Source organism: Neodiprion virginianus, chromosome 1 (genome assembly GCF_021901495.1).
Source record: "Neodiprion virginianus isolate iyNeoVirg1 chromosome 1, iyNeoVirg1.1, whole genome shotgun sequence".
NCBI classification, from domain to species: Eukaryota; Metazoa; Arthropoda; class Insecta; order Hymenoptera; family Diprionidae; genus Neodiprion; species Neodiprion virginianus.
The window spans coordinates 11,157,606-11,172,270 of NC_060877.1; the positions used below are offsets into that span (position 1 = coordinate 11,157,606).

Consider the following 14,665-nt stretch of genomic DNA (forward strand, 5'->3'; position numbering starts at 1 on the left):
CGTAATGCTGTTGTATCTTGTATACCTACGGCACATGTGGAGGAAGTGCTCCGCTTTTTGAATAAAAATTTACGGGTTCCTCTGTCATCCATAACGTAGCAGGAGTCAGCGCCAAGGTCGATGTTTTCTTCTAGTTCCGATTGATGTATGTGCCTGTAATTAACATCTTCAGCTTTACGTTTCAGCCAACTTTGCAAGGTGAATTGTAGTTGTTACCTTATGACACGAGTTGTTTGAATATTGCTGTTACTTCGTTTGTTGGGTCTGTCAGCAGAATCTAGCAAACCGCTGAGAGCAACTCGACGGAAAACTCCACCGTGAGCTTCCTTAATGTAAGTCATTAACTGCCTGAGATCACAATGAATGGTCACATTTTCCTGAGACTTCAGTTCCTTGAAAGATTTTACAAATCTTGTGACCAGAGTCTTAAACACGTTGCACATTATTTGCCCCTCTATACCACGACCTCCGCCCCCGCCTAGGCCAGCACCAAAATTAGTTGCGTACCCTCCCTGTGATGCAACATCTGGGGATTTGCTCGAGGTTCGTTTCTGGTCTGCAGCGCGTTAAAGGAGGAACAGAAAAACAGGGAGAAAATGATTAGAATCTGAAAAACTGGTCAGAATTTTACCTGATGTTACTCACTAAGTGGAGATAATAACGAACTTGGATCTACGCAGAATCCCACATAAGCGTGAAAGAAATCCAATATCTCTGGTATGGGTTGATCACGAATCATACTTCGTAAAAACTTTGAAAACTGTCGAGAACTTGCGCGATGTAATTTGCACAGTATTGTTTGACCTTGCGACCGAATAAAGTCCGCAGGTGGACCACGCATGCCTTCCGCACAACCGTGTGGACAGCCCAAGTGTTTCAACACTCTGATCACACAATTCATCAACAAATGATGTGGAGTTACTTCCACCCCGGTGCGTCTACTATTACTTTTCTGTTGCTGGTCATTCGTCGGAGAATCGTGCTTACTTGGAGCCTTGTCCGACTTGCCGCTATTAGAGCCTGCGTAAGGTATTCGAGTGATAATTCCAATCGCGAATAAAGTCTGGTCCATTTAATTTCAAATTGAAAGTGTAAGTTGAAGGAAGAAAAAAACAACAATTCATACCGGCGTTGCTGTTAGTCGCCTCGTCGCGAAGACATTGTTTCAGCACTCCCATGTCCATCAGTAGTTCCAACAGATTTAAAATGTTCTCACAGACACGCAATGTACAGCACAAGTTGTCCCTGAGTGCTACCGCGTGTACAGCCTATTTACAATAAACGGAGAGATCTAACTTCTCAAAGGTGAACATATAAAAAAAAAAGTTAGTGTAAGTCATGTCTGAATTTCATTATACGCGTTTCATACCTTGAGTACCACTTGATAGTCTATGTCGCCTTCTTTAGTGATGTAGCAAGCTGATCCTGGAGCCTCGGGAATTTCTTCTCCGGTATACGTGATATTGGAATCAGTTTGCGATCTTGTAAGACTGGGCTTTCTTTCAAATCCTAATCGACTACCGTGCAGACTGGCTGCATCTAATTGACTATCGATAGAGCCCTGAAACGCGTAAGAGTTTTTTAAGATGACAGAATCAATGTACAGAGGGATAGAAAAAGAATATGGTATAGAAACACTGTAGATTTGAAAATTCTGTTTACCTGACGTTTCATATAATCCGGAGACGGTGTAGGCGTGTGTTCGGTCACAGTGATTATAGGATTGGGAACAGTGTAAGATTGACTGTAAAATCGGCCCTGCTTTCTTTCAACGCGCGTGTCGCCTATGTATCTGGAAAAAATATTCTGTAAGAAATCTGCTATTAATTTAATAACTCTATATGCATGCGTTATGTTACATCCTAAAACCAAGCACTAATCTTTCTAACTACTGGCCTATTCTTTTCATTTCTCTTTTTTTAGTATCATGCTAATTTAATCTGTAATACCGACGTATCAAGCATTAACATGTTTTCAATGCTGAATTAATCGAAGGTTAAGAGGCTACAGCAGCTTGTACGGAACCGCTTTACTGGAAAATTATCCCACGTCTACAAAATTATTATCAATTACATACTTCTGCGACTCTATTTTGTGCAGAGCAAAAGCAGAGAAGTAGAAAATCCTCGCAAAGTTCAGGCTCATGAATTGATCTTTGGAAGGGATATAGGAAGCTTCGGAGACGGTTCGTAAGACGTAAGAATGAATCTCATGGCATGTGTTTAATGTGTTTAGTAAAACTGGCTCGGAGTAGAAGCTCATGGATCCTTCCAACTTAAGAGATGGTCCAATTTACATGCCTCGAAATGAATGAGGAGGAGTCTTTCTAATGAGTATAAAGCAAAGTATTAAATAAAGTTGAGATTTTTTAACCATTGTCGTCGTCAATTTGTTAGAATACTCCTCTACTTTCGACATTACAGAAATTAAAGTAACTCCATCATGAAGATAAAGGATAAAATTGCGTTGGTATAGGAAATGGGATAGAAGCTTCGGACGCTTCAATTGTATTATTAGGCTCCAAGGGTCTCTGGAAGTGGGCTTTTCAAGGTAAATAAGGGAACTCCGTATTTTGCATCAATTGCGGCGAGTTCATCATCACTGTGTTCAACAGGCCCTCTTCAAGAGATCCTTTCTGTAATTATACAGCAGATGGTGCTTGTCCAGTCTATTAGAAAATGATCTCACGCCTAGCAAAATGTAATCGACTACGTAATTTGTTAGTTCTCTATCTTGTGGAGAGCAAACACAAGAGAACAAAGAATTCTCGCAGAGCTACCCTTGGAAATGAACGTTGACAAGGTCTTTAGACATTCAATCGACTTGAGAATGAAGGACTCGACCTGTTGTAGAAGTTGGAACACCTTTAACGAAATGCACCTTCTTTGAATTTTGAGGATTGGTTTAGTTCACACCTTGGATGTGATTGAATAGTGATAAAGACGATAGATGTGGTAAATGTACAGAAGTGTTGCATCATCTATGAAATGTTATCAATTAAATATGTTCAACACTCCATTACTTTCAATGTCTGAGGGAATCGAAACGGTAACGTCAATCGGGGAAGGATGAAATAGCCATGGTACGTAAAACAAAGTAAAAGCTTGGACACTTTGATTAAATTATTATGTGAATAAAGCAGCAAGTAGTTCACGTACGACATAAGAGTAGTAATGGTGAATTACTAATACTCGCAATAATTAAAGTAAACCTAGGTGCAAACTAGAAGCTAAAGGCAGACTAAAAGCATTTTCACGAACGACTTCTGGAGTGTCAGTAGGGCCATTAACGACTTACCCGCCCGCGGTCAGCTCGTCTATCAAGCAGCTGAGCCACGAGTATGAGGGTGAAAGAGCGAAAGAGAAAGACACAGAGAAAGACATTACACACAGGTCGTAGTGGGACAGTTAAATTCGGTAATATAAAATTAATATACCACGAAGCTCTTGATGAAATGTCACAGGTACGATACCGTTTGTGATATTTACTGAGAGTACTGTTAACGTACCTTTGCTATGATTACACGTTATTCGCATTGCTTGAAACTGTTATTAATTTTAAAAAGACTGCGGTTCTCTTTTTTAATATAACATTGACTTTGCCCTACATTGTTTTCACTAACCAGGTATATGATGTAAGTTATTGCCATGCACAATGTGTATCTCAATTTCCATACAAAATATCAGGTATGTTTTACTACCGTTAAGATTTTGTACTCTGATTGTGAAAGATATGCATGTATACTGTTGACGAACCTACCAAAGTAATATTGATGCCTACTTGAATAAGATAGTTGTTGTAAAAAGATGAATATAGTCTATTATCATGCCTTCTATACGATATAAGTATTTCTAGCAAAGGATAAAGTATATAGCTATTTCAGGTAGACTTAATAAATTTAAGAATGATCTTTCTATAGAAACTACGTACAGGTAAGTTTTCATTGAAATGGTCATTTACGAATGCACGAAAGGAGAGCGTAGACAAACTTGACTCATCTGTAGGGTATTACTTTAAAAAGCTTGTAAAGATTCACTCTACATTCAGAAAGTGCGTTAATCTTTGACAGGCAAGGAAAAGCCTAATTAAAGTTATCAATGAAAAAATTAATATTTTCCGCAGAATGTGGTGAATGAATTATAGAAGTAGTCAAGGTAGAATGATGGTCAAAGACTTGTTCAGTTTTTATCTAACTGCAAGTTGTGAAATAACAACTACCTAATTGATTTCCTCTAAAAATTCTGGGGATTTTGGGAGTCTCGTTTCTTCAATTTTATGCACGTATCACGTAATTTGTCTGTAAATAATTGCAGATTAAAATTCAATATTGTGGCTATGTACCTCAAACTGGGCATGCTTTTTCCTTTAATTAAATTCGTTGGATGCTTTATTCTGTCTACATCTTTTGCATCGAATATTTTCGAAAACGTCGACGCCGGTCTAGTCAGATGATCATCTCCTGTGTCCAGGCTCCTATGACATTCCTGTTCAACCGTCAGGCAAGTTAATTCACGAGCTTTCCCCACGCACTATTTTTACCAAGGTTTCAGACAAATCTCACATAAGCCGTTAACCGTAGAAAATTCAGATATCCTCTTTATACCTGTTCAAAAAATGGTTTCGGTTCATCTTGGCCTATCTTTTCCAAAGTTTTCTCAGACTTCGAAAGCAGTTTAGTTTCAACAAACGCTTTGAGATCGGCCATTTTCATACGCTTTTTAACCTTTTCACTGGCACGCCGAGTGTGGCTTGAATCAGCCAACTTTGAAGCGTATGGAGATTCTGAAAAGGTAGCAAGGTCTTATGGAGAAATAGAAACAGTTTCAATCGAATTTATATAACGTGTGAGAGTTACCTGCAAGTATAGAAACGTCTTTGGGTTCTGGTACTTCTATGAAATCCTTAGCCTCCTCGCGTCTGTTACTCTCCGGACTTTGGTAGATTGATACTTCGATTTTTGGAATCGGTAACGAATTGCTTCGTCGCCGAGGCTGCTGCTGTGTGTAAGACTCTTCGCTGATTTCTCGAAGCCTAGAAAATATTGATAAAAAAAACCTCTGTCAATCAAATATCACGCAACCGATTCCGCTTCTGAAGTTACAAAACTTCTCATCGGAGTAGTGAACGTAAGCATGATTCGGTTTCACTTCTTACCGATGATACAGAAACTGAAGAGCCCAAAAGACACCCTCTTCTTGCCATTGCGCAACAAAGAGACATCTGAGGACAGCCACATCAAGGAACGTTGCTGCACAAATATCAACAATTGATGCATGGCCTCCATTTCGAATTGTAGATCGAGTGGTAGGCGAGCCATGAAAGTTTGGAGCAGTTCCCATGATTTTAGAACTATCAACCGAGTCCTTGTCTAACGATCTGAACAAGTAAATTGTGAGACATGTAAATGAATAAATTTTCACGTTCCTGCGTAGTTCGACACATCAATTTTACCGGATGAATATCGTAATCCTAGGACAGCATAAATTTCCAATTATTTAAGCTACGAACCCCATTTTTAGCATGAAAGGTTTCGTTTCAAATTGTTTCGCGTCTAAGCCCGATATTGCAGTGACTTGTTCTATAGTCATGGTAGATTTGAAGGCGTTAGTCGTACGGCCCATGGCAACATGAAAAATGCTGGCTTCACCCTACGGGACGAGATCAGATCATATTTAGTAGATATTATTTTGACGACTAGAGAATTGTGCGTGAATTCAATCGATTTTCTTTATAAGTAGATCTGTACATACAGCAAAAATTGTTGACACCTCTTTCACACCGTCCATAGTTTTCTCCGACTCTGTGAGAGATGGCAATCTGAATATTACCTGCGATTAGACAAAGCCAAACGGTCATTTTGTAATACCGATTTTTATTAAAATATATTTTACGAATTATTTGTCACTTGAAATTACCACATGTTCGTCTTCGGTGCTTGAACTTTCCTCAGGTATTGTTTCGGGAAATACTGTATCTTTCGGTGAAGAGACCCAATTACTCTGCTGACCAGACAAGAAGCGAAACATGATTTCATACAAGCTGCACTTCATAATTATATTTAGCGTTTATGTAAAGCATTGTACGTATTTCTGAATAATATTAAACTCACGTCTTCATCCGGCTGCTTGGTTGATGGGGGAGCACCTTGGTCAGAAAAGCACACACTAGCTGATTGACTCGGCGGGCTTTCTGTGTCTAAAAATTCTTCAGTGGTACCTTTTTCTATGCAAATAATCGTACACTATGAGTCATCGACATTTATACATTAAACAACAATGCATTTCCCCATTATTATCAATAGCTGTTTTTTAGTTTAATTAGCTTCAAGACTTACTGGCTAAGAATATGTCATCAAACTGCTGATTGTGTTTAGACATCTTCATTGAACGAGTCCATAGTGCTCGTGGCTTTGGACGACAATGCGCTGTGAAACAAGGGGTATCAGGATGTCGACATTCCCATAGCGCAGTCCACATTTTGAGACCGTTCTCTAGACGGAAGTTGGTAGTAAAGTCTGACTCCTTTAGGTGGTTACAGATCGGGGCGAAAAGATAAACAAATAACTGTAAAACGATAAAGAGGCATTGTCGAGCTTTAAAATGTCATTCAAGCATTGTTGGCGTCATTGGAATGAGATAACACCAATTGAACTAACCGACATTGTTGGTATAGAGAACAAGTAATAGAATGGATTGGAATGATAAATTCCAGCTTCGGCATCTGCGTCTGCACATTCTTCAGCAGCGTCCAAAATGATCCAGTGCAAAGTATAGAGAAGCTTTGTCTCAACCGTTCCGAGACTTTGGAGATTGGTATCTTTTCTGTGATAAGAAAATCAGTGCATTTTATAATTCCATTCAAAGTTGAAAAAGATTTTACCTCTCCGAGTGATAAAAAGGTTGAATTACCTGTTGTGCAAAAGGTTTGCTGCAGCATGCAGGACGTGTGGAAGAGCAGCTTGGATGAGACGCCATCGGGGTACAGCACCCAGAGCATCGGTCAAAGACGGTGAGAGTCCGAAGCGTAAATTCTGTACGAGTACTTTCTCAAAGGACTGTCGAAGGAATTAGCGAGTGACATGAGGAATATTTTATTTTTTAAGTATATTAATTAATTATATTCATTCATCAGATCTTACCTTGCACGCTTCTTTCATTTCCTGGATGTTAGCACAATTAATACGTTGAATTTTTGTAATAGGTATTATCAAGGTTTGAAATTTTGTAAGAAGAATGCCCTTATGATTAAAAAATATTTAAGTATGATATTAATAAACAGTTATTACTTTTTGTAACTAAAACTTGCGGTAATGTCCGACACACGCAACATGCGATATGAATTTGTGTAATTGGTTGGCGGAGAAGGGTACAGGTAATACGTCACGTGACAAATAGATTCGCAACTATAACTTTCAACATTACGCATAAACTTACAGCAGTCAATTACTTTTTATAAAAAATATACGATTTAAAACATGTTTCATAACATGAAGGTATGTAAGATTTTGTATGGAGTGATAATCCGTGAAATGATACTGACAACTTTTCTACCACGCGTCGAACACACAATAACTTGGATATTATAAGAAATGGAGAAGAATACCCTAAAGCAGGTCAGCCATCACTGGCCAAAACTTAAAAACTCCAATATTGATCAAACACTGACCGATACATCTGAGATTCTAAACTGGCAAAAAAAAAAAAATAATAACAACAGCAAACATCAGCAATAATAAGAAGAGACTAGTACTTTTACATGTGGCATAATGCGAAAAGTACGCATTTGAAGGAGTATATGTAAATATGTACACGAATATGATACAAACAGAAATTCTATGGAACCTCATTGATTTATTCGAACAAAGTTCCCACATGCCTTCAGTAGTGAATTCTCATATAAAGAAATTTCGAGTATTTTTACTACACCAACACCCCGTAGATCTAGAAACACATTTGAATACACGGCTACATAGTTTTGTAATGTTTACGAAAAGCGTTACGATTGTAGCTAAATTGTGGAGCGCAAGGTTCGAGGAAAGATAATATCTATTTTCACATTAAACAGGTAACATGCAAAATATTTCAAGGTTTTATTCAGACTGTTGATCTAGTTTCAATGAAGCTGTTCATGAAACTGGGGGGGGGGGGGGGGCAAGGATTCAACACGTATTAGATAATTTACTCATCACATGCACGTCTCAAAGGCTAACGGCAGAAATCCAGAAACTAAATTTTGGAAGTCATAACGGTATGGTAAGCGGGTAAGTATTCACACGCCACAAAATGATAAAAAGCAGAGCAAAGCTAACTTACATGATGGCCGGGCGCACGTTGACAGAACTGCGGACAGGTGACGATTGGAGGTGGCCACATGGTGGAGAGGGTAGTTTTTTGTTAGTGCAAGTCAGGCACAGGGTAAAACGTAGGTGTACAGGTGTCAGCCATGAGGGGTCAGCCATAGAATCACACAACACCATCAAATTGCTTAAACGATGCTTCCCAATTTGTATGGGATTTTTATCTTTACTTTTATCGCAGTGCAATTTAACTAGCTTGCCTTTCTGTTGCTCATTTTCTGCGTACATGGTCTATAAGTTATTGCTGAAACGTGTGTTGTGACAGGTGAAGGCTAAAATTTTTCAGTAAAATTAACATAAGAAAAATAACATCAGAACAAAACGTATATAAAAGTTAGTTTGAATCGAATTATAAGAATTTATTACAATAATCCGTCAAGAATTTTACCGTTTCAGCTGTCGTGAAATGATTGCAAGTTTCAAAGATACAGTTCGGATCCAGTTTTTACTTCTAATAAGTCCATCGATGACTGTATAATGAGGTGGGAGAAAATATTTCAAAAAAAAAATAACGATCGATAGCTATCTCTCAAATTATAATCGGCATTGTAGGAAATAAAATCACATTTTACGCAACGTTGGAAGTAAGCACACGTTACCAGCAATAATATCAAGTGCAAGCAATATGATGCTATCGTCTATAATTTATCAGCATTTTTTCAATTGTATGTATATACACATAAGCGTGTGTCAGTATTTTTAGTCTGTTAACTTTATTTAACATTTTAACAAGAACATGTCGATTAGGGTTCGATCAAATGTTTACATTTTCGCTGAAATATACGTAGCGTGCATCTTACCATACATGATGCTTCATGGAGTTTTCCAAGCTTGGCTCGTATGAACGGACTACGGAAGATCAAGTTTTAATACGACGATTTGTTGATGAAGATTCGAAACAAATATAAATTGTTTGAAACATTTAAACCGTTAAGAAAATATCATTCTTACCTTGTTTGTCTCCAGAGAAAGGTCTGTATTGGAATCGGCAAGGCTTGATCATGCAAGCTGTCATCGATGGACCGGCGTTTTTCCATGTTTGCCACTCGGAATTTATCTCATACTGTACTCTGGAATGTATCATAATTGATCACCAATCATCCCCACCGTAAACACAATGAAAATAGTGGAAAGTACACTGCGCAATTGGATCAAAGATTGCTGTATTATGCGTATGAAATTATAGATACTATTAGAGTAACTTGTAACATATATTTCGATGCCATAACATGGTAAAATTTTTTTTGATTTATCGTTATTCAAATTTCGAATGTTCGTTGTTGAGGGCGATGTTTGTCTAACCATTGTCTCGAGTTCCTGACTTGTAAAACCGGTTCTATTGACGCTTCGCATAACGTGTGGATATATTTTGCCTTGTTAAAATGGCGTGATTGACACAGAAGTGAGAAATAGAAGTATTTTGCATGGATAATTCACGCGTCCGAATACCTCGTATTATTGTTCGTAATAGTATATATCCGGGGTTTCCCCGAGCTTTCATTACCCGACGAAAAGCATTTTGATTGACCATTGTCACCGCCGGTCTCGTTCGCCTATTTATAGAGTCATCTGATCCACCCACGGACTCCTGAAGCTTTTAGCCTTCATCAAGAGGAAATGCGTGTTGATTGGTCCCGAGTTCTAGCTTTGATGTTTAGTTTTTAATAAACCGAGCCATACCACTCAAGGCGAGTCGATGATTACACAGTCCCGATGTCGGATAGTGAATTTACTATCGATATAATTAATTAAGGGTCGCATCACTCGGTCAAAGTTTTATCAATAACAATAAATATCACGATACTCGGTGAAAATAATAATGCCTCCTGTCATGATTCCGTTGTACACACCTTAAGTCACCTAACTGCTCCTGATCCTCTTACCCTAAGCGGAGGCTGCAGCTGATAAGAATGGATTCGCCGCCAGGAACCAACCAAAATTTGCGTGACAGCTCTGCTCAGATATCGGATAATACGCATATAAACGCCCAGCTAAGCGTCAACATACCGATCTGTTTATAAATCCGAGTTACAAATCGCGTACGTACCATTATTCGAAACTGAACGACTGTACTAAATTCGGAGATAATCTTTTTCTGACGGTTACCTTGTAGCTGGAATTGTCGAGTCGATTAGGCAAATGACGGGGGCGAAGCGACGAGGAGCGACGAGTAAATAGAATTACCTTACGCAACGTGATATTCGTTGGACAATGATTATTGCGCATAACGCTTTGTTAGATCAAAAAGAATTAGATAACCGGAATTGGTTTGAAAATTTTTTCGTCGATTTATGCTAAAGTCGAGTTGGGCACCGGCACGAATGCTGGAATTTCAAGGAAATTTAATTCATCGTTCAGAAAAGTCATTCATCGCGTAACACTGACCGGATCCGAAGCAATCACAAACGTTATTCAGCCACCTATATGTGTGACACACATTTTCAGTAACTCGCAGATGATTTGCTCTATTTCGAATTCGGTGTAATAGTTCATGCGATTGGATATTGTTTAAAATAATAAATAACGATTGAATAAATGACCGCGGTTTTTTCCTCTTTCCCGCTAGTTCCAATCTATTCTTTTAGTTAATTGATAACGAAATTACGGTGGTGATTATGAACCTGCGTTAAAACGAGTAAACCGGATTTATCACTTATAAAGTCTGGGAAAAATATGTTTAAACAGTGATAAACGGAGGGTAATGTAAGACTCACGAGAGTGAATGGTTTAGGCATCTTCAAAGTTTGATTGCATTGAGATTCAGCGGCAGGTAGGAGCAACAGAAAATTTCTTAACTGAACGATAGCGCGAGGAGACGGAACAGAACGGAATGAAACGGTGCGAAGTGCTCAACGAGGAGGACAAGGACGATGACGAAGACGAGGATGAGAGGAATGTGCGCGCGACGCTATGGAAACTAGGACACCAACGCGCCGTCGCCCATCGATTTCTCCGGGATTCTGCCCGATGGACCACCACCCACCTTCTTCAACCCCGTCGAGACAGTGCAGGAATGATTTCTTCGATCAGTTGGCTAAGCATGTGCAGAGCAGATCACAAAAATGCTCAACAGTCTCCTTGGTACCTGTATGATGTCCCTGTAGGGATGAGGAAATTTTGCGCTTCATCGTCGTTGTTGATACACTAACAAGGTGACGATTGTTTCGAATTCAATTTCATCCAACTATCGAAAGTCGTTTTTCTGCCACACGAATGGCTTCTAACATTTGGAACATCCATTCTTGTATGTATCGCTAGAATATCTGAGATTTTATCGCCGCAACCTGGGTTCAATTGCTACCGAGGTGTAGAAGCAAGTGAGGGAAACAAAATTCATCGACAAGCACTTGCTAAGGTTCATTTCATGTGTGAGAACCCATCGACGGACATTGTTTCGCATGTATGGAATAACAATATTTTCATCCGATGACCTTAAAATCCATACACGCACCTGCAATATACCTAATAATATGATCTAATAATCCTGATGTAGGGACTTGACAAATGGATTTATTTATACGATACGTTCGATCAACAGAGTTTACTGTACCCTGTATATGATACAGGATACTCGAATATTTTCAATCAGGGAAATTACGATGATGTGGTGGATTGGTTTGATTTGCCGATGGCGTGTTTAAGACTCCGACTCCAAAAGATAAAACTGACTCTCAAGTTAACAAATATGACCGTATGGTTATATTCGCGGGATTTCTTCGCACTTTTCACACTCATAAGAAGTTTCTCGACTGCAATTCGATTGCTGGTTCACAGGCGTTTCGGAATCGCTCAAAACCATGTCTATTTCGAAGCTTAGTTCATTTTCAGAAGTTTTTACTCTGCTTCTCTCGTCACACCGTAGCATCTGACTTGTAAGTACGGGGTTGATCTCGATGCACACTTCCGTGGAGGCTCCAGTTTCTCCTGAAATTCTTCTAGCCTCGTTACTAACAGCCTTGCAAATATCGGACCAAAGTTCCCTTTGGCTAGGGTGAAGAGTTCCTACGAGCTGTTGAAAATCCTCCCAGTCCATCTCGTCGTTGCTTTCGAGAATTTTTCTGTACATAGGCAGAGCTTTTGCTTCAAGATTCTCTTTGCCATCACTGCTGATTTCTCTTGATGATATTTCGTCGTATGCAATCTGTCGCTCGAACTTCTCAGATTCTCTGAGCTGCAAAACGCTTTCGAGCCTTCTGCTAAACGATGACCGTTGACGGATGTCAAGTTTCCGTTGATCCTCAACGCTGTATTCACTACCAGACGATGTTACTGTAATTGGGTTTTTGTAAGTCATTTGCAAGCGATTCTTTGGGAACTCGTCAAACGCTTTCGTCTGTTTCATACTGGTCACCGCTTTATCCTTGTTGTTCGTTGAAGAAAAACTTCCCTTTGAAGTATAAAAATTCTTTTGCGAAGGTGACGCTCCTGATTCTTCTTTCAAAGGTTTCTCACAAGCGGTTACATTCTCAACAAGTTTTACATTGTTACGAATATTTTTATGTTCACAAGTGTCCGCTGTTTGCAGACGATCGTTATTGGCAATATCTCTGCAGCGTTTATCGTGTGCGATATTCAGTTTTCTACGTTCTTCCAATACATTGATAGTATTTTCCGTGAACCCAGTCATCAACTTAAATTCATCGTCAGCCGGAAGCATTTCCTTGTAATCAGATGTTTTGCGTTGAGATTCTTTCATCTTGCTATCCAATGTTGATGCTGTACAACAATCTTTGTTGTTTCCCACTTGACAACAATCAGTTTCTACTGAACTGGTTGGACGTGTAGCTTCGTGAGTTGGAAAATGAGGGTAGTTTGTGTTCTTGAAACGTTGGAACTGTTTGGCGATGGAATCCGTATCTGGCGGTACGGTATTGTGATGTGATTTCGATGAGCTTACATGGTCGTAGAGTTTGTCTTCAGAAACAACAGTATAATCCACGCAACTTTCAATCGCTCTATTGATCTGCTCCCTGATACTTCGAATTGCATCAACAGACGACTCGTCGTTGCGTTCAATCCTCGGAAGTTGTGCGAGAGAATCAGCCCACAATCTTCGGATTACATTTTCAGACGAACTTGAAGTGAACGCGGTAGTTTCACTCTCCTCATTGCACTGGATACGTGAATTGTTATCTGCTAAGTGATTCTCTGGCACGGAATCATTATTTCCAGCTAACGTCCCTCGGGCGAAACAAACCGATGGAGCGGAATAATTGTAGACACAATTCATCGATGCGCTAATCTCCCTGGATTTCCCATTCCTCGCACTACGAAGCGATCTCTGATCGTTACAGTTGTAACGGACTTGGTTGTTTCCTGAACATTCGCAATCGGTAGATAATTGATCTTCCGAGGAGTCAGCGCAAGGGCGAACAAGACTTTCTCCAGGATCACTGGAATTTTCATACTCGAACTGCAAGCCTTCCTGAACATCTTCTGATAGCAATGTCCGATTCCTACATGCCCTGCGATTATCAGTGTTCAACAGAGTCTCGGTCTTGTCACTTTTCAAAGGAACAATGGCGTGTTTATTTTTCCATTGCAAGGGCAATGATTTTTTACCATCAATGGCAGACGTTTCACTCGTCCTAATGGAACTTTGTTTCTCGAGTTTCGCAAGAATATTAGTCGAAAATACTGACAATTTTGACTTCTTGTTTCCAGAGTCCATAGGCAGATGACTATTATTGTGTACCGGTACGTTCACAGCATTAGGATATTTGCTGAATAATGATGAGTTTTTTCCTCGATTGACGTCAATAATGCTTTCGGTTCGATCTGGGATCGGAAGATTTCGGTTAGGTACTCCAGCAATGTTAACAATAATTTGCTGCGACAAATTATGCGCAACACTGATATTTTGCAACAGTTTCTTCCGACTGACATCAGATAACTTCGCATTCTCGAACATGGAATCGTACTCACCTTTTGTTAGTCCATCCAGAGCTGATGGGGTGCCACAATTTTCAGAGGTTGTGAATTTTTTAACTTCTGGCGAGATCTGTTCCCTTCGAATTTCATCTCCCGTTGAAGACTTGGAATATTTTCTCGACTCGGTATTACTTGCTTTGGATTTCTCCCGTGACATTTGACCACAGCTCGTGACCGTGTCAACGTTGCCGTCGTACGTGTTCGTAGTTCGGGTCAAAGAACGTTCCTCAGTACTGCCTGAAAATTGTTCAACGCTTCTTGATACCGAGATTTTTCCCCGCTTAAGACTGACGATTCCACAGTGTTCGCACCTCGTTAGTCCTGACGTTTCGTTGGTGAGCATATCCGAAATTCTTTCCTCGTCCAAACCCCACTCCG

General features: G+C 39.6%; 1 protein-coding gene across 2 annotated transcripts in view; it reads right to left on the reverse strand.

The window, feature by feature from the left end:
* Positions 1 to 11,193, reverse strand: part of LOC124305562 (protein unc-80 homolog) — a 26,430-nt gene extending 15,237 nt beyond the window's left edge. The window contains exons 1-23 of one of the 2 annotated variants that reach the window (XM_046765143.1): positions 11,071 to 11,193; positions 9,308 to 9,426; positions 9,157 to 9,205; positions 8,313 to 8,339; positions 7,139 to 7,159; positions 6,909 to 7,054; positions 6,656 to 6,821; positions 6,335 to 6,563; positions 6,110 to 6,222; positions 5,916 to 6,002; positions 5,751 to 5,828; positions 5,509 to 5,648; positions 5,155 to 5,376; positions 4,856 to 5,031; positions 4,604 to 4,782; positions 4,342 to 4,484; positions 3,298 to 3,327; positions 1,663 to 1,792; positions 1,370 to 1,561; positions 1,127 to 1,268; positions 646 to 1,020; positions 217 to 556; positions 30 to 153 (exon numbers count right to left, since the gene is read on the reverse strand). In XM_046765143.1, coding sequence (XP_046621099.1) covers positions 30 to 153; positions 217 to 556; positions 646 to 1,020; positions 1,127 to 1,268; positions 1,370 to 1,561; positions 1,663 to 1,792; positions 3,298 to 3,327; positions 4,342 to 4,484; positions 4,604 to 4,782; positions 4,856 to 5,031; positions 5,155 to 5,376; positions 5,509 to 5,648; positions 5,751 to 5,828; positions 5,916 to 6,002; positions 6,110 to 6,222; positions 6,335 to 6,563; positions 6,656 to 6,821; positions 6,909 to 7,054; positions 7,139 to 7,159; positions 8,313 to 8,339; positions 9,157 to 9,205; positions 9,308 to 9,393 — 3,195 coding nt within the window. In that variant the 5' untranslated portion in view covers positions 9,394 to 9,426; positions 11,071 to 11,193. Of the gene's footprint in view, positions 1 to 29; positions 154 to 216; positions 557 to 645; positions 1,021 to 1,126; positions 1,269 to 1,369; positions 1,562 to 1,662; positions 1,793 to 3,297; positions 3,328 to 4,341; positions 4,485 to 4,603; positions 4,801 to 4,855; positions 5,032 to 5,154; positions 5,377 to 5,508; positions 5,649 to 5,750; positions 5,829 to 5,915; positions 6,003 to 6,109; positions 6,223 to 6,334; positions 6,564 to 6,655; positions 6,822 to 6,908; positions 7,055 to 7,138; positions 7,160 to 8,312; positions 8,340 to 9,156; positions 9,206 to 9,307; positions 9,427 to 11,070 lie in introns of both variants that reach the window. The other variant, XM_046765138.1, reaches the window with a different exon arrangement.
* Positions 11,194 to 14,665: the final 3,472 nt, after the last annotated feature.